Below are 24100 nucleotides of genomic sequence, written 5' to 3' on the forward strand. Positions count from 1 at the left end.
GGCGTTGGAAAGGGTGCAGAGGAGATTTACCAGGATGCTGCCTGAATTAGAGAGTATGAATTATGGGGAGGGACTAAAGGAGCTAGGGCTGTTCTCATTGGAGAGGAGGAGGATGAGGGGAGACATGATAGAGGTATACAAGACATTGAGAGGAATAGATAGAGTGGACAGCCAGCCCCTCTTTCCCAGGGCACCAATGCTCAATACAAGAGGGCATGGCTTTAAGGTATTGGGTGGAAAGTTCAAGTGAGATGTCAGAGGGAGGTTTTTCACCCAGAGAGTGGTTGGTGCATGGAATGCGCTGCCTGGGGTGGTGGTGGAGGCTGATACATTGGACAAGTTCAAGAAATTGTTAGATAAGTATATGGAGGAATTTAAGTTAGAGGGATATGTGGGAGGAAGGGGTTAGATAGTCATAGGTGTGGCTTGAAGGGCAGCACAACATGGTGGGCCGAAGGGCCTGTATTGTGCCGTATTGTTCTATGGTTCTATTACACCACGGCAGATCTGTACCTCCATTCCACTCCAACCATGCTTACAACTCACTCAAGTCTAGATCACGGTTTGTTGCTGACAACAGACTAAAGCATGAAAGTCCTCTTACCTGAGAGAAGAGAAGGTATCCGTATTCATCACACGGTAACATGTCATCCACCAGCACGGTGATCCAGGTCCCATCCTTGCAGAGCCGCACCTGATAGGCACCTTCCAGGCAGATAGCCCGAGTGATCATCACCCTCTCTACCAGCTCCGGCCGCTCAGCGAGCACAGCGAGAGCGCTCAGAAACCTGTAACGGTGCATTAACAACCTTTCAGCCAGCAGAACTCAGCAGCAGGATTTTAATGAAGGAGAAAAGAAACATGCTACAAACGTGATGATGTACAAAACTGAAGGTAAATGAAGTCAGAAAACTCTCAAAATAAACAGGTCAGGCATTGTTGGAAAGAAAGCAATGATTAAAAATGAAACAGTTGCACCAAGGAAGGTTCGTGTTCGAAACCTCCCACGTTACAATGCTGACTGACCCAAACATTCCAATTTTTTTTTAATACAAGTTATATGCATTTGAAGTTTTTGTTTCAAATATAAACCTAACAATCCTCTTTTTTGGATTCAACACAAATTGGGTTGATTTTAAAATCAGATAAAGTAGTTTTATCTGCAGCAATCTGCAATGGACAGTGGGGGAGAAACAATCGGGTTCCAGTGTTTGACGTGAGGTCATGCCCGGCGGTAACAGATCATTTCCCTCTCTCCCCACTGTCCTACACAGTGAGAAGACGAGCTCACTACATACGATGATGCTTCACAGCAGCCAACAAAGGCATAACTTTCAATAATTTTTGCAGCATCCCGTGACCAGGTTGAAGTTGTGCCTTCTAAAGGAAACAGGAATTGGGAGGGTTTTCACCATTTTTTCATTTGCTTCGAAATTCCCAGCAGAGCGCGGGGAACCTGTGGTTTGGCTAGTCCAGGACCCTGGGAGATGGATCAAAGCTCAGTGTGACCCGGACAGCGGCTGCTGACATCTGTTGCACTATGAAAAACAAATCAAAAGATGCCAACACTTTTGAAGCCAGAACAAATATCACAAGCACCAATCCATCAAACAGCATTCACGGAAACACTCCAGTGACATTTCCACATTTAGCTTCCTCAGGAGGCTAAAGAAATTCAGCATGTCCCCTTTGATCCTTACTAATTTTTATAGATGCACCATAGAAAGCATCCTGTCCGGATGCATCACAGCTTGGTACAGCAACTGCTCTGCCCAGGACTGCAAGAAACTGCAGAGCGTTGTGGACACAGCTCAGCACATCATGGAAACCAGCCTCCCATCCATGGACTGTCTACACTTCCCGCTGTCTCGGTAAAGCAGCCAACATAATCAAAGACCCCATCCACCCTGGACATTCTCTGTTCTCCCCCCTCCCATCGGGCAGAAGATACAAAAGCCTGAAAGCACATACCACCAGGTTCAAGGGCAGCTTCTATCCCACTGTTATAAGACTATTGAATGGTTCCCTAGTGCGATAAAATGGACTCTTGACCTCACAATCTACCTCATCATGGCCTTGCACCTATTGTCTGCCTGCACTGCATTTTATCTGTAATTGGAACAGTTTATTCTGCATTCTGTTAACATTTTTCCCTTGTAGTACCTCAGTGCACTGATGTGATGAATGATCTGTATGGATGGCAGGTAAGGCAGAGTTTTTCACTGTACCTCGGTACATGTGACAATTATAAACCAATTTACCACCTTTACACTTACCAGCAGTTCCCCAGCAGTCCCTGCGAGATGTCGGAAGGACGTGGTGTCCTGAAGATGGACCATTTGACGTTCCGATCTTTGAAACTGTTGCAGCTGATTTCATGGGGTCGCAGCCACTGCTTCACCCGCTGCTGCACACTGTCTCCTTCGGGGAAGCCGACAGATTGTGGGCCAGGGGGGAAGCTGTCATCCACAAAGTTCACGTTGTTCTGAGAGAGAGAGAACAGGGGTCTTCTTAGGAATCAGGATAAAAATAGTACTGAATGCACAGCACATGTACAAACCCTCTGAGCAAAATATCCAACAGTGTATAACCACAGCCCCTACCTCATCCTGATCACCAGGAGAAGGAACCAGGATGGGTGTGGATCTGGGGCTGGCTGTGTCATCAGCAGGCTCCCCAGAGGAAGGGAAGGGTAATTGGCTCAGTCAGGCCTAATGGGGCTCCACAAAAACTAGTTCCCAAGTTTCTGGTTCCTGTATGAATATCTATTTATGTAGCTGAAGTCCCTTTGAATTATTTGCTTGGTTAAAGATGCCTTGTTGCTTGTTTTAAATTCTGAGGTCGAACCAGACTACTCACAAGCACATCTGACCCTTCAAGATGAGACAACTATCCTCCATAACTCACCTGACCATGCCTTCAGCTCAGTTTGTGTGCTATAAGGAGAGGTTGGACAAACTTGGGTTGTTTCCTCTGGAGCAGTGGAGGCTGAGGGAAGACCTGATAGAAGTTTATAAGATTTTGAGAAGCATAGATAGACTAGACAGCCGGTATCTTTTTCCCAGGGTCAAAACATCTAATACTAGAGGGCATGCATTTAAGGTGAGAGGGGGCAAGTTCAAAGGAGATGTGTGGGGTATATTTTTTTTACACAGAGAGCGGTGGGTGCCTGGAATGTGCTGCCAGGGGTGGCGGTGGAGGCAGATATGATAGAGGCACTTAAGAGGCCCTTAGATAGGCAGATGAATGTGCAGAGAGTGGAGGGATACGGACACTGTGTAGGCAGAAGGGATTAGTTTAGTTGGGCGTTTAGTTACTAGTTTAGAGAAACAAAGGACTGCAGATGCTGGAACCTAGATGAAAAACACAATGACGCTGGAGGCCAGGCAGCATCTGTGGAGAAAAGCAGGCGGTCAACGTTTCGGGTCAGGACCCTTCTTCGGGACTGAAGAATTCAGGATTCCTTATCCACCGACATCTTCTACAAACCCACTGATGCCCACAGCTACCTCGATTACAGCTCCTCCCACCCTGTCTCTTGCAAGGACGTGATCCCTTTTTCTCAATTTCTCCGCCTCCACCGCATCTGCTCCCATGACGAGGCTTTCCACTCCTGGATATCTGAGATGTCCAACTACTTTTCTAACTGGGGCTTCCCCCTGACTGTGGTCGAGAGAGCTCACACCCGTATCTCTGCCATTTCCTGCATCTCAGTTTTCACCCCCACCCCTCCCAGACCCAACAGGGATAGGGTCCCCCTGGTCTTCCTTTCACAGGGACTGCGCTCTCCGTGACTCCCTAGTTCACTCCTCTCCCTCCACCCATCCTGCTCCCACCCCGGGGACTTTCCACTGCCCCCGCCATAGGTGCAACACCTGCCCCTACACCACCTCCATCAGCTCTGTCCAGGGACCCAAACAGTCCTTTCAGGTGAGACAGAGATTCACCTGCACCTCCCTTAATACCATCGACTGCATTCGGTGCTCCAAGTGTGGCCTCCTCTACATTGGGGAGACCAAACGCAGACTAGGTGACCGTTCCGCAGACACCTGCGCTCTGTCCGTAACCGCGATCTGCATCTCCCCGTTGCCGGTCACTTCAACTCCCCCTCCCACACTATCACTGATGTCAGTCCTCGGCCTCCTCCACTGCCAGGAGAATTCCAAGCGCAAACTGGAGGAACAGCACCTCATTTTCTGTCTTGAAACCTTGCAGCCTAACGGCATCAACATTGAATTCCCCCAATTTAGGTAATCCCACCCCCCTTCCCCACACCCCCCCCCCACCCCCATGCCTCTTCTCTTCTTCCCTTTCCTAGCCTATTTTTTTCTCTACCTTTCTTTCCCTCTCTCTCCTTACCTTTGACCCATCCCCCAGTGGATCTGCTCCCCCCTCCTCCCCCGCACCTGCCCATCACCATCTCTTACCTGCATCTACCTATCACCACCCTGTGCCCACCCCACCTCCCCTCTTTTGTCCACCTATCACTGCTCTGCTTTTCCCTCCTATATATTGGGCTTCCCCTTTTCCTATCTTCAGTCCTGAAGAAGGGTCCTGACCCGAAATGTTGACCGCCTGCTTTTCTCCACGGATGCTGCCTGGCCTGCTGAGTTCCTCCAGCATCATCGTGTAATTACTAGTTTAATTAGTTTGGCACAACTTCATGGGCCTGTTCCTGTGCTGTATGGTTATATGTTCTACGTTCTATCATGAAACTCTCAACCATGCCTTTGTAGGACATGGCTTAAGTGAATAGTATGTGTTTTAAATCTATAAGCCTCAGTTAAAAATATTTCTGATATATCATTGTGTTTCAATAATTATTGATTAATGTAATGTTTCAAAAATTATTAAAGCAACCTCAATGTGTATCGTCTCTGTGTTAATGTGGTATAAAGGTTGGAAGCAAAGCATGATGGTCAATTAAGTCACAAATGATGCTTCCTACAAAGAATGTGATGAAGCACAAGTGCAGTGAAAGCCTGCAGACAGCAGGGGTCTGGAGGCTAGGCACAGGATGAGCTCGAACTGTGTTGTACGTGAAACTGATGAATAACCAGTGATAGAACATCCATTAAGTCTGCAAGGAATGCACTAATGAGGTATAGTCCTATAAACAAGAGCATCAATTAAGTCTACAAGGAATGTGTTAACGAAGTACAGTTCTCCAAATGGAACATTAATCAGCTCAACCAGAAAAGTACTAACAACGGCGGGTCATCAAACAAGGTGGATTTAGGGGCATAATATTGACTTAGGGACAGAGAACAGGAGGCAGGAAAGCATCAGCAAATGCATAACACTTGTAAAAGGTACATTGTAGGGTGTGGGACTGATGAAAGATGAGTGAAAGCTGGGGATTGCAGACAAGGGAAACATGGTTAAATTATTGAGAATGAGGGATGATACAACTCAGGAGATGGAAGATTGATAAGAAAAAGCATAAATGGAGAGAGTCTGAGGGAAAAAGCAAGTGTGATCAGGAGGAAGAGAACCTGCAGTCAACAGAAAACAGCAGGAAGGAAAAAAGACTTCCTGTCAACAGTTTAAATAGAAGCATAAACTGACTGGGTGGGGCTGTCCACAGGAGGGAGGTGTGGAGTGGGCGGGTCCAGAATGAAATGGGTGGGGGTGGAATTGGGGTGTGCTAAATCCATGGGCAGATGGGCTTTTAAGCAAGTCCGTTCCACTGAGAGTGGGGTGGATGGGGGAGGGTAGAGAGCTCCAGTTGTCCTTCGCGGTGGGGCTGATGACAGCTCACGGGATTTGTGGAGAGGTGTAGTGCTGGGGGTATAAGAGCAACAGAGGGGGTAACAGTGGTGGTGACGGGGGATGTGAGACGGTACCAATGGAATAGGGATTGGGAGGAGGAGGGGGGAGAGATCACCGTGTGAGCTGGTGGCAGGGTGGGACACAACTTGTTCAGCTTGTGCTTTGGGCTGGAGGTGGGGGGGGGGCTGGGATTCAGCCCCACAGCCTGGCGAGGTTGCCACAGTACAGCTCCACAGATGAGGGGAGGAAGCTGGGAAGCTCCATGTGTAGAGGAGTGGGGAGGGGTATATAAGAGTAGATAAGATTTCTTTATTAGTCACACATACATCGAAACACACAGTGAAATGCATCTTTTGTGTAGAGTGTGCTGGGGGCAGCCCGCAAGTGTCACCACGCTTCCGGCGCCAACATAGCATGCCCACAACTTCCTAACCCCTACGTCTTTGGAATGTGGGAGGAAACCGGAGCACCCGGAGGAAACCCACGCAGACACAGGGAGAACGTACAAACTCCTCACAGACAGCAGCAGGAGTTGAACCTGGGTCACTGGCGCTGTAATAGTGTTACGCTAACCGCTACACTAGTAGGTTTATGTAGGTCAGCACAACATGGTGGGCCAAAGGGCCTGCACTGTGCTGTACTGTTCGATGTTCTTGGATCATGGGGCACGGGCAAATACACAGGGCTTGGAACACAAACGTGCTATTGCACACATGGGCAACACCCCTACACGTAAAGGGCAAACCACTCTCCATCGAGCACACCGATAACACACAGGCCTTGGTCACTGGAACATGTATTGGTCAGTAATATATCGGTTGGAATTCAGCCGGGGAAGGGATGGCCAATATATTTCCCAGTCGGGATGGTGTGGGAGGGGGGAACCTGCGGGAGTGGAGGAGGAGGGAGGGGTGGAGGAGGAGGAGTGGGGCGGGGGAGGTGACAGACTCATAATCCTGCACTTTTGCTGGTGTTTTGATTTTGTAAGACTTTTTTTGCTGAGATGCTGGTGCACACTGATCCCCACACCCACACAGTCAGTTCATCCCATCTCAGCAAGTACTGAGGTAAGGCGTGCTTGCACGGTGAGAGTGCAGGGGAGATTTCCCAGGGCATTGTACGGTTAGAAAACATAGCTGGGAGGGAAGACTGGATAGGCTGGCGTTTTCTTTGGAACAGAGGAAGACTTAACTGAACTGTATAAAATTATGAAGGGGCTAATATAAAGTATATGGAAAGGACCTATTTCCATTGGCTGAGGACTCAAAATCCAGGTCCACATAATGGTCTTAAGGCTTCAGTTCTCGAGGGCTGCTAATGTGTGTAATCCTACACTCCAGCAAGGAAGGAGAGGAGAAAATCAGCCTTGCTCCAGAGGTTGACTGGCACAACCTGTGCACAAGTCACACACACAGGCGCCCAAGCCGTTTATGTATGCACAAGGCCACATTAGGTATTGGGATAATCAACTTCACCGAGATTACATGTACTTTAATCAGACATCAATAAGCATTCAGCCAAGATTACACTGACAACCCAACTCAAGTATTGCATTCAGATCCTGTTTCTAATGGCAATGTGATTGAATGCTCACTAGCTGCTGATACTGCCATGTGAAATCACAACAGGTCAGTGTCTATACAGAGTAGACGCAGTTATAGGAAGTTACAATGGATCTGTAGTGAGAAGCAATTCATTAAAAAATATAATGACCACATGCCCTATTGGGGAGGAGTAAGCATACACTATCTCACAGAATACGAAGGGATATTTGTATAATTAGAGTGTAGGAGTTTTTCTCACTGAAGTAACGTTTAATGATTGTGCCAGAGACTTGGGTCTTTTAAACAGTCAATTATTATAAAGACTGTACTGAACTGATAGGTTTTTGTATTTCCCCAGGTGTTCTTTGATAATATGCATGCATTTCTTTCGAAGTGATGAGCAGAGGAGCCACACCTCACTCTGCAAGGAACAATTAAAGGTTTTTCTTCTTGCAGAACCAGAGTGAGTTGCCTTTCTTCCTGATAACGAAGAGCCTTCGACACACAAGTCAGGGACCAAAGCTGATTCCAATAAATCTGTCCACTTGATGCATAAACCTGATCCAAACTCCATCATAGGCAGTTCCATGCTGCACAAACTACTGCACTCAGGACAGCTCACGATCCTGATCCAAGTTCCAGGGCTCCACATACCAATGTGAGCTTAGGAAGTGGGACCGACTACCCTGTACTTCTGCTTCCTCTTGGATTCAGCTGTTGACAGCTTTGTATGTGCTTTTAATGTTACAATGGTACAAGGTGGAGTACACCCTAGTAATTGACAGTAAATGTCTTCAGACCATCGACTCGACAATGTTTGGGCAGCTGACATGAGTGAACTCCAGTGGGCAATGCAGAGACTAGGCCAGCAGAGGGAGCTGGGTGACATGTACAGGACTGATTCACAAACTCCATCAGTCAACATCAGACAGACGGCATTTGCAGAAGAACATTTTAACAGTCACTGAAGCCTGTAATTGTGTCACTCTGTACTATTTCAATATAGGAGTTGTCATTTTTCTTCAAACTTTTCTCAGTTTTCCATTGGGAAAACATTTTCTCCAAGTCTACCCTTCCATTTCTTTGTTGGATTTTACCAAGTCACCCTGCAACCTTCCCTGTTTGTCTTTATGAGAAAAAAGCCCCGGAGTTTCATGTTTTGTTGCCAGTTACAAGTATCCGTCCCATGGTAAGTGGTTCCCTTGATTCTGCACTCCAGCAGCAGGGAGTGGAGGGATCAAGGAGAATTGTTTTCTTTCTTGTATAATTTTGGTTTAATTTATGTTTTTCTTGTGAATGTTGTGTCTCTAATGCCATGTACCTGTGATGCTGGTGCAAGCAAGTTTTTCATTGCACCTGTGCACACATGTACTTGTACATATGACAATAAACTCAACCTTGAGATCATTCGCACACCAAAGGCTCGTTGCTGCGCCTCTGGATCAGACACATCTAGAGGTTTGCAAGTGCATAAGGACACACCAGATTTAAATAAAAGTCAACATTACAAAGACGAAGAGTCTTCAAACTGAAACGATAACTGCTCCTCTCTCCACAGATGCTGCCTGACCTGCTGAGTGTTTCCAATGTGTTATGTTTTTATTTCAGATTTGCAGCATCTGTAGATTTTTTCATTTTCATTTATAGAGATTGTACTCACTTCACCAACACCAAAAATGTACGGCAGAGATGATCTAGGAGCCCCAGACACCACAGTTATATTGAGATGGAACCATTTTCTGCTGGCCACATGAGTGTACATACAGTCATTACTGATGCTGCCAAGTGAAATCACTCACATCAATGCCTATAAAGACCAGAGGCAATTACAGCAAGTCACTGAGAGCTGTTGTTGCTTTCTTAACTGCTGCTGAGAGGGCAGCGCTGAAGCACAAGACCTGACACTTTGGGTCATGCAGTCACTCGGCTGAACACTGCTGACCTTTCGATATTTGCTACTGGCTGACCTGGCCGCAGAGTGATGTGACAAGTGACAAGGCTCCTGTGCTCAGAAATGGAAAGTGTTGAAACCTGCAAACCAGATTTGCTAGAAGCCCTCACAGAACTAAAATCTCCGCTGGAACACTAACACTGAGTCAGCCCAAGGTGGTTTTAATCAATACTCTGGCTTTTTAATTAAATAACTAGTTGGAGTTCAACAGGGTCTCAACCACCTCACACAATGGACAAGTCCAGATTGAGACGATACCATACAGTCCTCTCAAAACCCCCCGTACCATTGAATTCAATTCAATTCGCCCCTCGTGATAACAAACAAAATGGCAGAGGCCACGGCAGCAAACATTCCAGCTGTAATCCTGAACAGCTGCATTGTAGAACTACCTGCCCTTCCAGCCAGGTTGTTCTGGTACAGTTACAACAATAGTTACATGAATGATAGTAAAATGGGGGGCTATGTGGGAGGGAAGGGTTAGCTGGATCTTAGAGCAGGATAAAATGTCGGCACAACATTGTGGGCCGAAGGGCCTGTACTGTGCTGTAGTGTTCTATGTTCTAATGGGATCTTCTCAAAACTGCAGGAAATTGATCATTGTTGGTGGGTGTAAATCCTGGAACTCCCTTGCCAACAGCAGTATGGGAGTATCTTCACCCGCATGAACGTAGCGGTTCAAGAAGGCAGCCAGTATGACCTTCTCTAGGACACTTAGGGCCTTGCCTGCAACACCCAGACACCAAAAATTAACTTAGAAAGTTACCTTTACCATACAAAGTTATGAAGGGTTGAAAACACAAATAACTTTTCAGCCCCTCTGTGACTTGTTCCAAATCTGATGAGGGAGGATAGTTGGTTCTATAGGGGAAGTGGGAGGGGATGGAATTGAGTGGAGAACCAAAAGGTTCAATGCTTATACAGATTAAAGCACAAGAGAGCAAGGGAGAGAACTGCAGACCATACAGCCCAACACAGATGTGGTAGCTTAGAAAAACGTAATATCATCAACATAGTTTTATGAAAGAAAAATAGGTTTGACACATCATAGTCTTTTAAGGGTGAAACTATCAAGGTGGATAAGTGGGACCAATAAATATAGTGCATTTGGAGCTTCTGAAAGAAGTGCAAAGAGGTTGAGCTCAAGGGCAAAGTGACGGCAATTAGAGTATAATGTGGGAAAATTTAACATCAGTCAGTTCAGTAGGGTGAATAGAAAATAACTTTTGTTTTAGCAGTGAGAAATTAGTACTTATCTTGCAAGTGGACCAAAGTAGACTCACCAGATTGTTTTCTGGGATAATGTGTTGGGGAGAGATTAAATAAGATTGGTCTACACTCAGAATGAGAGATACTCCTATTGAGATATAAAAGATTCTGAGAGGGACAGAGAGGGTAGATTTCAGAAGCTGCTTGCTCAGGCTGGAGAACTTAGAACTCACAGCACACACCGTCAAAGGGTTATCCATTCGGGACTGAGATGAGGAGAAATTTCTTTATTTAGAGGATTGTAAATATTTGGAACGACCTACCCCTCGGCTATGAAAGTTCCATCGTTAAGTACCTCCAATACTGGATCAGTACATGTTTTGGGGCACAAAGGAAATTGAGGGTTTGGACAAGAAGGTGAATTTGAGGTGCAGGATCAATCAGAATATTGAAGGAAGGGGTACTTGTAGAAACACATGGCCTCCTCTTGCTCCTACATAAAATCCAAGAGTGGATGAAATCACAAGGGCAGGTGGTTGATGAGATTTTGTACTGACAATGCAAAATGTTCAAGAATAGAAGAAATATGTGGGCATAAGTACAAAACAGTTTGAACAGAATTAGCACAGAGACATCAGAATTAGATGTTATTGTGGATTCTGTTGATATCCAGACAGTGTGGTGAGACATTTTTTAACATAACATTACAATGCCAACCTATTGAAGTCACATGGGATATTATTCAGAGAAGACTGCATACAACTGAGGAGTTGCTGGCTCTGGATGGAGAACAAAGGTGAACTCGCCAGTGTCCCAAGAATCAGAGAAGGATAAAAGTTTATTTATTTATTCTTAGGATGTCAAGGAGTTAAGAACGGGACTGACATTTATTGCCCATTCTGAATTATACTTCAACAAATTAGATGGCTGAGCCATTTTAAGAGGCCACTTTGATGTGGGTTTTGAAGTCGTACATTGTCCTGACGGGGGATGTACGACAAATATTCTTTCCTGATCGACATTAGTGTGTCAAGCTAGTTCCTACCTGCAAGCTGAGTGCCTTGGGATTGAAACTAACCGATCAAACCCAACTTATTTCCCCAGCAGTTCCTTGTGTTTGGACTTTCTCTCCCACTTTTCCCAACCAATTCCACATGACAGGCTGCCATTCTAATCCTTTTAAACTTTATGAAAGATCTAGATTACAGCCAGGAAAATGTGCAATGGTTAATTCCATCTCCCTCCCATTCCCCCGCTCCCTGCAACCACTTCTACCCTCCCTGCCCCATTCTGATATCTCCTCCCTCTCCTGACTCAACACTTCTGCCCCTTCCCCCTTCCCCATCATCTCTGTCCCCCTCCACCACTATCACTCTCTCCCACCACTCCCACCCTGGTCCAAGCCTCCACCTCTCTCCCTGCAGCCGCTGGTAGGACTGGGTGAAGCTGATGTGGTCAGGTGAGTTGTGTCGAACTCTCCTCAGCCCACCTCACTTTAAAAGACCTGTGATCTGATGCTGGCTTCCCTTTTGAAGTTCTGCACCTGACCCAGTGGTAAAGACCTCTCTGTGCTCAAGCTTTTGATGATATTCAAACCTTAGAACTTGTAACTAGTTTCCCCACTTCCCCAGGTCTGATGACTCGAAATGTTAACTATGCTTCTCCTTCCATGAATGCTGCCGAACCTGTTTAACTACAGTTTAACTCTGTGTTAACTTACTGATTCCACTGATACCTGAGTGGGTAAACCCATTGTCTACCCCATTTCTTAACCAATGGACTACAATACAGTGGCATAGTGGTTAAGTGACTCAGCCAGATCCAGTGACCTGGACCCTTGATCCAGAGACATAGATTCATAGAGTCATACAGCACAGAAACGGGCCCTTCTGTCCAATGTCTATGCCGACCAAGTTGCCTGACTGACCTTATTTGCCTGTGTTTGGCCTGTATCCCTCTAACCCTTTCCTATCCATGTACCTGTCAAACGTCTTTTAAGTGTTCTCTACCACCTCTACCACTTCTTTTGGCAGCTCATTCCATATACCTTCAGGTCCCTTTTAAATCTTGCCCCTCTCACCATAAACCTATGTCCTCTAGTCTTGGACTCCCCAACCCTGGGGAAAAGACTGTGGCTACTCATCATATCTATGCCCCTCATTTTATTTTTAAACACTTCTATCAGGTCACCCATAATGAGATTGAATACCACCATGTTTAATGATATTATAATTCAATTAAATAAGTCTGGAATCAGTAATGGTGACCACAAACTACTAAACTGTGACAAAATCTGAAGTCATTCACTCAGGTCCTTTAGGGGAGGAAACCTGCCACCCTTGCCTGGGCTGCCCTACATGTGACAGCCTCTGAAATTGTTCAGCAAGTACTTGGTGCAGGGATACCTGCATTAAAACACGAAGGGTCAGGTGTGGTTGCTGTTCTGTGCTTGTGAGCTGATATCCAGAGTGGCTATTGGATTATTCTGGCTGGGATTGGAATAAGAATTAGCCAGGGTTCCTCCGCCAATGAGATCAAGGCTTTTTGGAGGAGGCAAATTCCACCCTGTGGTCCTGGGACATTGGTTTACCTCTCAACTCCCTGGAAACACTTCCACCACTTTGCTCCATCCCTTTGTCCGTCTGTCTGTCTCTCTCCCTCGCTCTCTCTACCAGCTTTGCCACTTGCCACTCTGTGAACTAACTGAACCAATGTACCATCTCAATTAGGGGAAAAAAAACTACTCACAGCAACATGACTGCAGTAGTAATTGCTCTGGTCAATCAACATGTAATTGAATTTTTCTTTCAGATTTACAACAATTGGCTTTACTGAAGTTTCATGTCATAATCACGACAAAGATAATTACAACGCAACAATGAATAAAGGTCAGAATAATTTTGACAAAACCTCAGCTGTCATCAGTGTGGTTCTGAATATTTCCTTCATTTAAGCTTGGAAAGTCTCACCAGAATACATAAATGCACTTCCATACACGAGCCCTTCCAGAATAAAATGGCTTCTACATTATGACAAACTGGCTTATAATTCCTTTGAGTGTCCTCTATAAATTGAATCGTCTTTAGCTTGTTATTGCAGAATGTTCAATCACACTTTAGTCTCATGACAAATTTCCAGTAATAAAGTAGCTTGAGAACATCAATAGTAAGTACTCCTGCAACATTGCTTGGATCCAAGGCAGAGGATGTAACCAGGACTAGAGGGCCTGAGTTTGGCCAGGCTAGGTCTTTATTCCTTGGAACATAGGAGAATGAGGGGCGAGAAGTGTTTAAAATTATGAGCAGCATAGATAAGGTGGACTGCAACGGTCCTTTCCCTAGGGTAGGGGAGTCCAAAACTAGGGGGCATAGGTTTAGGGTGAGAGGGGAAAGATGTAAAAGGGCCCTGAGGGGCAACTTTTTCACACAGAGGGTGGTGAGTATATGGAACGAGCTGCCAGGGGAAGTGGGTGAGGCAGGTACAACAGTATCATTTAAGAAGCACTTGGATAGGTTCATGGAGGGGCGAGGCTTGGAGGGATATGGGCCGAATGCAGGAAATTGGGACTAGCTGGGTGGGCACCGTGGTTGGCATGGACTGGTTGGGCCGAAGGGCCTGTATCCATGCTGTATTGTTGTAGGAGTAATGGCTTCTTTGCCTGGTTGAGCATGAGCAAGTTTTAAAAAGTAGGTTCAGCTGGGCAACAAGGCCGATCCATTTGGTTTCACACAGTGATTTCCTCTCTACATTCAGTTATGCAGCTTACTCACTACAGCACAGCCAATGTTGAGGCCTTATCATCAAATGGTCTCATTTCTGATCCTATAATTGGTGATGAAGCAGCGAAAGTGGTTGGGCTCAGGACATCATCGAACAGTTATTGTTTCTGTAAACAAGTGCCATGGGTGGGAGATAATTTGTGCTCTGTGACAAAAACAACACTGTACTTGAAGGTGCAGAAAAGCGCTCTTTTCTCTGAAGGAGCGAAAATTGGTGCAGAAAACAAAAAGCCCCCAAAAAATCAAATAAAGAATTTAGGAGCATTAACTTTTACAGAGGAGGTTAAGAATGTTGCTGTCACATAGGGTGGTTGTAGCCAATAGCCTTAATGCATGAAATGGAGGCTCAGTGTGTAGACGTGGCAAAGGGACCAGTGAGATATGGTGGCAGGTGGGAAGAGGCTCATGGGGAGTACAAGCACCAGCCTAGATCCGTTGGGCTGAATGGGCCGTCACTTTGCTGTAGATTTTGCTCATCATTTACAGATGCAAAATAGGATGTATCACAGTTTGGTACAGCAATTGCTGTGCCCAAGACTGCAAGAAATTGCAAAGATTTGAGAATGTAGCCCAGTCTATCATGCAAATCAGCATCCCCTCCACTGACTCCGTCTGCACTTCCCACTGACTCAGGAAAGCAGCTGACATAATCAAGGACCCTGGTCATTCTCTCTTCTCTCCTCTCCCATCGGGCTGAAGATAGATCAGGGACAGCTGCTATCCTGCTGTTATCAGACTCTTTAACTGATATGCTAAAAAATGAGCTCTTGAGCTCATGATCTACCTCGTCATGGCCTTTGCACTTTATTTGTCTGCCTGCACTGCACTTTCCCTGTAACTGTACCACTGTATTCTGCATTGCTTTCCTTTATACTACCTCGATGTACTTATGACATATAATGATATGTGTGGACAGCACACAAACAGAAGTTTTTCACCGTATCTCGGTACATGTGACAGGAATAAACCAATATTAATACTAGAGTAATTTAAGAAAAATGGTTGATAACTTGGTCTTGCAGCTTATTTCTGCCTTCTTTGACTATCAGGAAGTGTGCTCTGGGATGTGTAAAATGGCAGCATGTCACTGATTTATTAGTGTTGTATATAAAGGAACAGCACAGAGCAGCTGGACTCACTGCTAATCTTTACCCAGATTTATACAGGGTCTTCCTGGGATTTCCTATTGTGACAGAAAGCTGTAAAGTTGTTTCAGTGGAGCAGTGTGACTGAGCACAGAGAAAGCCATTGAAGGCAATGAAAGATGTTGGAGCCACAATACGGGAGGCAGCTTCAGTGCCAGAGGCATGGCTGTGAAGAGGATTATTCTTGCTAATTGGGAACCTTTGGACTAAAATAGCCCTCACCATCACAATCCTTTTCAACTGCAGAGTTCTGACCATTCCAGAGACAGAGGAGAGGTAGGTGAACTGCTCTTTGGCCTCAGGCACTCCTGTTCTTCAGCAAGCTAATTAGAAAAGTTAATAGAATGTTATAATTTATTGTGAGGGGAGCTGAATACAAAAATAGGGAGGTGATGTTTCAGTAACATAGGGCATTGGTGACTGGTTGCATCACTGCCTGGTATGGAGGCTCCAATGCATAGGATCGCAAGAGGCTGCAGAGGGTTGTAGACTCAACCAGCTCCATCACGGGCACAACCCTCATCACCACCGAGGACATCTTCAAGAGGCGGTGCCTCAAGAAGGCGGCATCTATCATTGAGGACCCTCACTATCAGGGACATGCCCTCTTCTTGTTACTACCATCGGGGAGAAGGTACAGGAGCCTGAAGACCCACACTCAAAACAATTCAGAAAAAGCTTCTTCCCCTCCACCATCAGATTTCTGAACGGTCCATGAACCCATGAACACTATCTCATTGTTTTTGCACTATTGATTTATTTATTTTTTAATTTACAGTAATTTTATGTATTTTCACTGTACTGCTGCCACAAATCAACAAATTTCACATCAGCTAAGTCACTGATATTAAATCTGATTCTGCCTGGTCTTGAGTACCATGTACAGTATAGGACTCCTTATTTAATACATAGGAAGGGTCTCAGAGAAGGTTTGCCTTATACCTGCAGTAGGCATGTTGTTTATAAGGAAAGGTTGGACGGGCATGACTTGTGGCCCTGGAGTTTAGAAGAGTGAGAGGCGACTTGACTGAAACATACAAGATGTGTCTTGACAGGGTGAATGGGAAGAGGATGTTTCCCCTTGTGAAAGAATCTAGAACTAAGACGAACTGTTAAGGAGACCACATCTAACCTAGAGATGAGGTGAATTGTTTTTCTCAGAGGGTTATGAGTCCTTGGAACTCTAGAACATGGAACACTACAGCACAGTACAGGCCCTTCGGCCCACAATGTTGTGCTGGCATTTTGGACTCTCTTCCCAATAAGGCAGTGGAAGTAGAGTCTTTGAATATTTTTAAGGTCAAGGGAGATAGAAGTTTGATAAGCAAAGGGATGAAAGGTACTAGGTGTATGAAAATGTGGAGCTGAGGTTACAGTTAGATGGGCCATGATCTCACTGAATGGTACAGCAGGCTCAAAGAGCTGAGTGGTCTGCTCCTGCTCCTAATCTGCACTAATGTAAGCTGGCAGGATATTCAAGAGGTGCGTGCTGCCTTAATAATGTTGTGCAGTGGGTGGTGACCATGTGAAACATCTTTCCCTGTGAGGACAGTGTGTGTGGACAATGGACAGATTCAGAGGGAGGGGTCACTCAAGTGGTGGTCATTGGGACAGCCCAACACAAGGGTCTGCAGTTTTAAATATCTATTTTAGATATTTATTTATTAGTCACATGTACATCGAAACACACAGTGAAATGCATCTTTTTGCGTTACTGAGAATGTGCTGGGGGCAGCCTGCAAGTGTTGCCACTCTTCTGGTGCCAACATAGCATGCCCACAGCTCCTAACCTGTACGTCTTTGGAATGTAGGAGGAAACCGGGGCACCCGGAGGAAACCCACGCAGACATGGGAAGAACGTACAAACTCCTTACAGACAGCAGAGGGAATTGAACCTGGGTCGCTGGCGCTGTAAAGTGTTACGCTAACCGCTACATTACCGTGCCGCCTGTATTCCACCCTTCTGGGAATGTGGCCTCCCCCAAAGCCTCACCTGATGTGTCACAGCCACCATGGCCAAGGTGTAGCATTCCACAGGGATGTCTCTATCTGAGTCTTGGCAGGGGCAGAGGGATAGGACGAATTGCAACCGAAGATGGGGAGGTCTCTGTCCAAACCCTGCTACAGTCACAACTGCTTTAATGAATGTGCCTGAATGAGGAGAGTTCACTCTGAAAGCTTGTTTAGAGTTTCTCTGAAGCCTGCACTTGCTAATTTGCTAAATTTCTTCCTTATCAGCAGAGCATCACGGTTCATTCAGCTCCTTACAGCTGAAGGGAGAAACGAACTGCTGGAGGAATTCAGCAGGTCAGGCAGCACCTGTGGTGGGAAAGGGATGGTCGACGTTTTGGATCGAGACTTTACATCTAGCTTCAGAAGGTCTTGTGCAAACCTCGGCGCCATGTAAAGCAGTCTCAACTGGTGACAATCCAGGCTCCATCCCTATCCATGCAGAGGCAGAGCACAGTGAAGCTCCAGGTCAACACGGAGAAGATATTTGATCCTGACTGTACTAAGATAGAGAGTCTGGCTGTCAAGTGGTGGGGTTGACCGTTGCTTCTATAAAGAATGCTCTCTGCAGGGGAGGCACACTACAGTTGCTTCAACCTGCAGTGAGGAACAAGTATTGGCAGAAGAGAAAATAGAGGAAGACCTGAGCAACTCAGCCGATGATAAATGAATAAAGAACAACGAGACATCTCAAGCAACAATCTCACACGGCACAGAGCTCCTTTAAAAAGGAGGAAAATGGATCAACAAAGTGATTTCAGAGAACAACCTGTTGGCACAAGACACAGAACCAGTTCTACGATAATCCCTGTTAAGGAGGGATTAAAGGTTTATCGGGGCATTGATCCACAGTTGCATTGTGCAAAGGAGAAAAAAGGACTCACTGCCACAGGCTGAAAATAATCAACAATCTGCTGGAAGAACTCAGCGGGTCGAGCTGTGGGAGGAAAAGAATTGTCGACATTTCAGGTCGAAACCCTGCGTCAGGACAGGACTGGTTGTTGCTCCAGATTCCAGCATCTGCAGTCGCGTGTGTCTCCAGGCTGGAAATAATAATCTGTTCCGCAGGTTGTGGCAAAAAAGGAACTGGAATACTAGGCACAAAATACAAAAGCAAGGAAATTACGTTGAACCTCTAAGCAACACTGGTTCAGCCCAACTCCAGTACTGAATTCAATTCTGGACAGGACACTTCAGGAATGATGTGGGCCTTAGAGAGGCTGGCAGAAGCTATTTCCTGGAGATTTATCTTTTGTAAAAGGAATCCTGTTACAGGAAGAAACTGGAAGTGTTCTTCTTTGAGCTGAGGAGATTGAGAGGAGATTCAAAGTAAGTGTTCATGAGAACACAAATATGAGAAATAGGAGCAGGAGACGGCCATACCACCCCTCAAACTTACTCTGCCATCCAATAAGATCATGGCTTACCCAGTCTTGGTCTCAGCTCCACTTTCCTGCCTGTTCCCCATAACTCTCAACTCCCCTGTGGACCACAAATCTATTTATATGTTCAATGGTTCAATATCCACAGCTTGCTAGGACAGAGAACTCCAAAACCCCACAGTCCTCAGAGAAGAAATTTGTCAGTGTCTCTGTCTTAAATGGGCAACCCCTTACTCTGAAACTGTGTGCCCCAGTTCCAGATGGTCCCATGAGGGGAAAACATCTCACCATCTATCCTGTCAACCCCACTCCGAATTTTATATGATTCAGTACTAACACAAAGGTCTAGACAATGTGAGAAAAGAAACTGTTCCCGTTGGCAGAGGGTCAATGAGGACCTGGGTATAAGGTGACAGCAAAACAAGCTAAGATGACATGGGGAGGATTTTTTCAAATAATCAATTGCATGTTATTAGGGTTTTGTGTGAATCAGATTTGTAAGGTATATATTTCAGATGGATTGTGTTGGAAGAACAGATGAGTAAGGCATTACAACACTCACAGTTAATAAATACACTGGGCTGCTTGAAGGCATGTTCAGAACCCCAACAGGAACTTAAGCAAAACAGCGAGATAATTACATCAAGTTTTGCAAGAGTAATGCATGGTGTGGTTCAGAATTCAGGATGCAGCTCTGTTGTTTTTAATTAGTCTTATATGAGCATGATCTGCTGTACGACATGTAGTACACATTGATCATTTTATCAGCTTCCTGGTTAGGGCGTACACTGATACCCTTTGTACATTTATCATGTTCCATCTTAAATTCACCAAGTCCCTTCAAGAGAGTGGCTCATTAAAGCAGATAGTGGTTCAATCCATGGAGACCCATTTACCTGTTCTGAAATATATGAATTATATGCATAGTAGACTTTTAAAGCAGATAACCTTAGCCCAATTTGTTTGTGTTTATCCAGGTGCTGAAAGGGGAATTGTTCTGTAAAATGGAGCTGCATTTATCAGGCTGTCCACCCACTGAGCACTTTGCCACAGACTTTAATACTGCCAGCTCTGACAAACCTTTTAGAAAGGTGTTACTGTGGCCAGAATGAGCTAAACTATGTTCACTGCAAAACATCTTCAACTCCAAGACAGTAGGAGGCTGTTCAGCCCATCAGGTTTCACTGCTCCTCACCAGAGCAAGTCTCCAATTCCACTCACTGACCTGTTCTCTGCAGATTTGCAAACTTTTTCCCACTGCAATCCAGTTCCCTTCTGAAGGCCGCCATGGAACCTGCCTCCTGCACTTCCGCAGGCGGTGTGTTCCAGATCCCAACCACACACTGCGAGGAAAAGCTTCTCTCGTACCACTCCTATTTCTCTTCCCTTTTATTTTATAACAGTGACCTTTAGTCTTTGACTCCTCATCAAAGCAAGCAGCCTTAAAAGAAAACTCCCAACCCCTCTAATGATCATAGTTACTGAGCTGTACTGTACAGAAACAGGACCCTCAGCCCACCACGTCCATGCCGACCCTTTTACCCACCGACACTAATTCTATTTGCCTGTACCATGTCTGACTCCTTCTGTGCCTGTCTAAATGTCTCTTCAGTGTAGTGAGTGTATCTGACTCCACCACCTCCTCTGGCAGCGAGTTCCAGATATCAACCCCTCTCTGTGTAAATAAAACTTACCCCTCAGATCTCTTTAAAACTTTCTCTCACCTTAAACCTGTGCCCTCTTGGTTTTGATACCCCTACCCTGGGAAATTGATTTTGACTATCCACCTTATCTATCCCTCTCATAATCTTATAAACTTCTATTTTGTCATCTTCAGCCTCCTTTGCTCCAGGGAAAATCTATCCAATCTCTCCCCATAACTAAAGTCCTCCAATCCAGGCAACATCCTGTGAACCTCCTCTGTACTCTCTCCAGCGCAATCATATCCTTCAGTGTGGTGACCAGAACTGCACCCAATATAGTGTGGCCTGACTGCTTTTTTGTAAAGTTGCAACATAATGTCCAAATTCATATTCTCTGCCCCAATCTACAAAGCCAAGCGTGCTTCCTTCACCAACCCATCTACTTGTGTTGCCGCTTTCAGGGAAAGATGGACTTGAACCCAGGGTCCTTCTGTTCATCAACATTCCCTACCATTTACTGCAAATGTCCTACCTTGATGTTCCCAAATGTCCTCCCAAGATGCCTACATCCTTGTAACTGTAGTCCCTCATCCAGGAACTACTCTTGTAAATCTTTTCTGGGCCCTCTCTAATTCCTGCCTAAAATGGCATGACCAAAACTGAACACAATATTCCAGGTGAGGCTAGACCAGGGTTTTATAAATGTTCAGCATGACTTCCCTGCTTTTATATTGATAACATCCAGAATTGTCTATGCCAGTGAACCACCTTCTCAATGCGCCGTGCCACTGTCAATGGCAGTGACCCACACCCCAGGTCCCTCTGATTTGAACAGTGCCCTTTGCTTTGTATCACCCTCCTCATTCTTCCCATCAAAATGCATCACCTCACATTTCCCCTCATTATACCTCGTCTGCCAAGTGTCTGCTCATTCCATCAGCTGGTCTATATCCTTCTGCAATCTATCTCTGTCCTCGTTACAGTGCACAATACTGCCAAGTTTTGTGTCATCTGCAAATTTAGAAATTGTTATTGCGTGGGTCATTAAGAGATGAAAGAAAAGCAACCGATCCAACACCAGTCCCTAGGAAATGTTACTGTTCATCTTCCTCAGTCTTAAAAGACAACCATTCACCATGACCCTCTTAGGACAGACAGAGTTATACAGCACAGAAACAGCCCAACTGGTCCATCCCAACCAAGTTGCCTAACCAAGCTAGTCCCATTTGCCTGCATTTGGCCCATATCTCTCTAATCCTTTCTTATCCATGTATCTGTCTAAATGTCTTTTAAATGTCATAACTGTACACACCTCTACCATTTCCTCTGGCAGCTCATTCCACATCCTCACCACTCTCTGTATGGAAAAAGTTACCCCTCAAGTTCCCTTTAAATTTTTCCCTCTCATCTCAATCCTATGTCCTCTAGTTTTAGACTCCCCTACCCCGGGGAAAAGACTGTGACCATCCACCTTATCTATGCCCCTCATGATTTTATAAACCTCTATAAGATCATCCCACAGCCTTCCACACTCCAGGGAAAAGAGCCCCAGCCTATCCAGTCTCTCCTTATAACTCAAGCCCTCTGATCCTGGTAACATCCTTGTGAATCTTTTCTGTGCCCCTTCCAGCTTAAGGACATGCTTCTTATAGCTGGAGAACCAGAACCACACACAATACTCCAAGTGCCGTCTCACCAACATCTTGTTCAGCTGTGGATCCCCTCGTATCCCCTGGCCCTATACAGAGATTTCCCTTCTGGGCCCTGAAGGGACCTACTTTTTCCCCAGCTACCCTCTTGCTTCTAGTATACTTATTTGGGATTTGTTGCCTGTTATTTAACCAACTTCATATCCATGCCATCAATGTGCCTTATACATCACGTGCTTCACGTTGATAAACATGTTATGTGGTACTTATCAAAAGCCTTCTGCTAGTGCATGTGCACCATATCAGCTGCATTCACTTATCAGTTCTATCTGGTACCTCATCCAAAAACGCTATTAAATGAGTTAAACATGATTTGCTCTGAATACATCTGTGCTGGCCTGCTTTAGTCAATCCATTCCTCTAGAACATACACCAGTCCTCATTGAGAGGTCAGCAGTGGAAAGGGTGAGCAGCTTCAAGTTCCTGGGTGTCAACATCTCAGAGGATCTATCCTGGGCCCAACACACTGATGCAATCACAAAGAAGGCATGCCAGTGGCTCTACCTTGTTAGGAGTTTGAAGAGATTTCGTATGTCACCAAAGGCTCTTACAAATTTCTACAAATGTACGGTGGAGAGCATTGTGACTGGTTGCATCACAGCCTGGTATGGAGCCTCCAATGCATAGGATTGCATGAGTCTGCAGAGGGCTGTAGACTCAGCCAGCTCCATCACGGGTACAACCCTCCCCACCACTGAGGACATTTTCAAGAGATGGTGCCTCAAGAAGGCAGCATCCATCATTAAGGACCCTCACCATCTGGGACACGTCCTCTTCTCGTTACTGCCATCAGGGAGGAGGTACAGGAGCCTGAAGACCCACATTCAACGTTTCAGGAACAGCTTCTTCCCCTCCACTATCAGATTTCTGAATGATCCATAAACACTGCTTCATTATTCCTTTTTTAGCACTATTTATTTATTTTTGTAATTTATAAATTTTCTGTCTTGCACTGCATTGCTGCCACAAAACAACACATTTCACACCATATGTCAGTGATAATAAATCTGATTCTGATTGTTTTGCGCTTGTCGCTGAATCTGTTGTTGTATTCATTATTACCATGTATACTGTTCCTTCTGCGAGCTTCATGTGAGCAGGGAATTTCATTGCACCCTGGTGTATATGACAATAAGCAAATCTAAATCTGAATCTTATGCAGAGGTCCCTGGACGAGAGAAGAAAAAGTCAGCCTTTTCTGACTTATGGACAAAATCGACTTAAGGACATTGGTAAAACATAGAACCCACTTGTTACCTGGGGATGATCTGGACAATTTTGAATTGGCAAATTACAGAACACTTTCAACCCGTGAGGGAGAGTCCACGAACATCCTCTGGGCTATCACCGAAGAACATTGATCACAAGCACATAGCATAACATGAGATCAAACTGTAACAGGCTCCCCTTTCACTGATGGCACTTTTTTACTTCCCTCCTTTGAAAATCTATGACCATCTGACAGGTATAAAGAGGATGGTATGAGGGACAGACTATGTTGTGGATGGAAGGAGCACATCGCCAGGCCAAAAGGGAATCAGTGAATAAGAAACACAACTTGATTCATTTCACTTGCAGCCATCATTAATTTACTTACAATAAGTATCATGATATATTGGTATTGGTTTATTATTGTCACTTGTACCGAGGTACAGTGAAAAACTTGTCTTGCATACCGATCGTACAGGTCAATTCATTACACAGTGCAGTTACATTGAGTCAGTACAGAGAGCAGTGAGGTAGTACAGGTAAAAACAATAACAGTACAGAGTAAAGTGTCACAGCTACAGAGACAGTGCAGTGCAATAAGGTGCAAGGTCACAACAAGGTAGATTATAAGGTCATAGTCCATCACATCGCATAAGGGAACCGTTCAAGAGTCTTATCACAGTGGGGTAGAAGCTATCCTTAAGTCTGGTGGTACGTGCCCTCAGGCTCCTGTATCTTCTACCTGAT

General features: G+C 45.3%; 1 protein-coding gene across 3 annotated transcripts in view; it reads right to left on the minus strand.

Moving 5' to 3' along the window:
- capn15 (calpain 15) overlaps positions 1–24100 on the minus strand; it is a 265928-nt gene that overhangs the window by 21248 nt on the left and 220580 nt on the right. For all 3 annotated transcript variants that reach the window (XM_052022107.1, XM_052022105.1, XM_052022108.1), the window contains 2 exons: positions 2277–2485; positions 605–788 (listed from right to left, as the gene is read on the minus strand). In XM_052022107.1, coding sequence (XP_051878067.1) covers positions 605–788; positions 2277–2485 — 393 coding nt within the window. The remainder of the gene's footprint in view (positions 1–604; positions 789–2276; positions 2486–24100) is intronic.

The sequence above is a fragment of the Pristis pectinata genome, chromosome 8 (assembly GCF_009764475.1).
Source record: "Pristis pectinata isolate sPriPec2 chromosome 8, sPriPec2.1.pri, whole genome shotgun sequence".
NCBI classification, from domain to species: Eukaryota; Metazoa; Chordata; class Chondrichthyes; order Rhinopristiformes; family Pristidae; genus Pristis; species Pristis pectinata.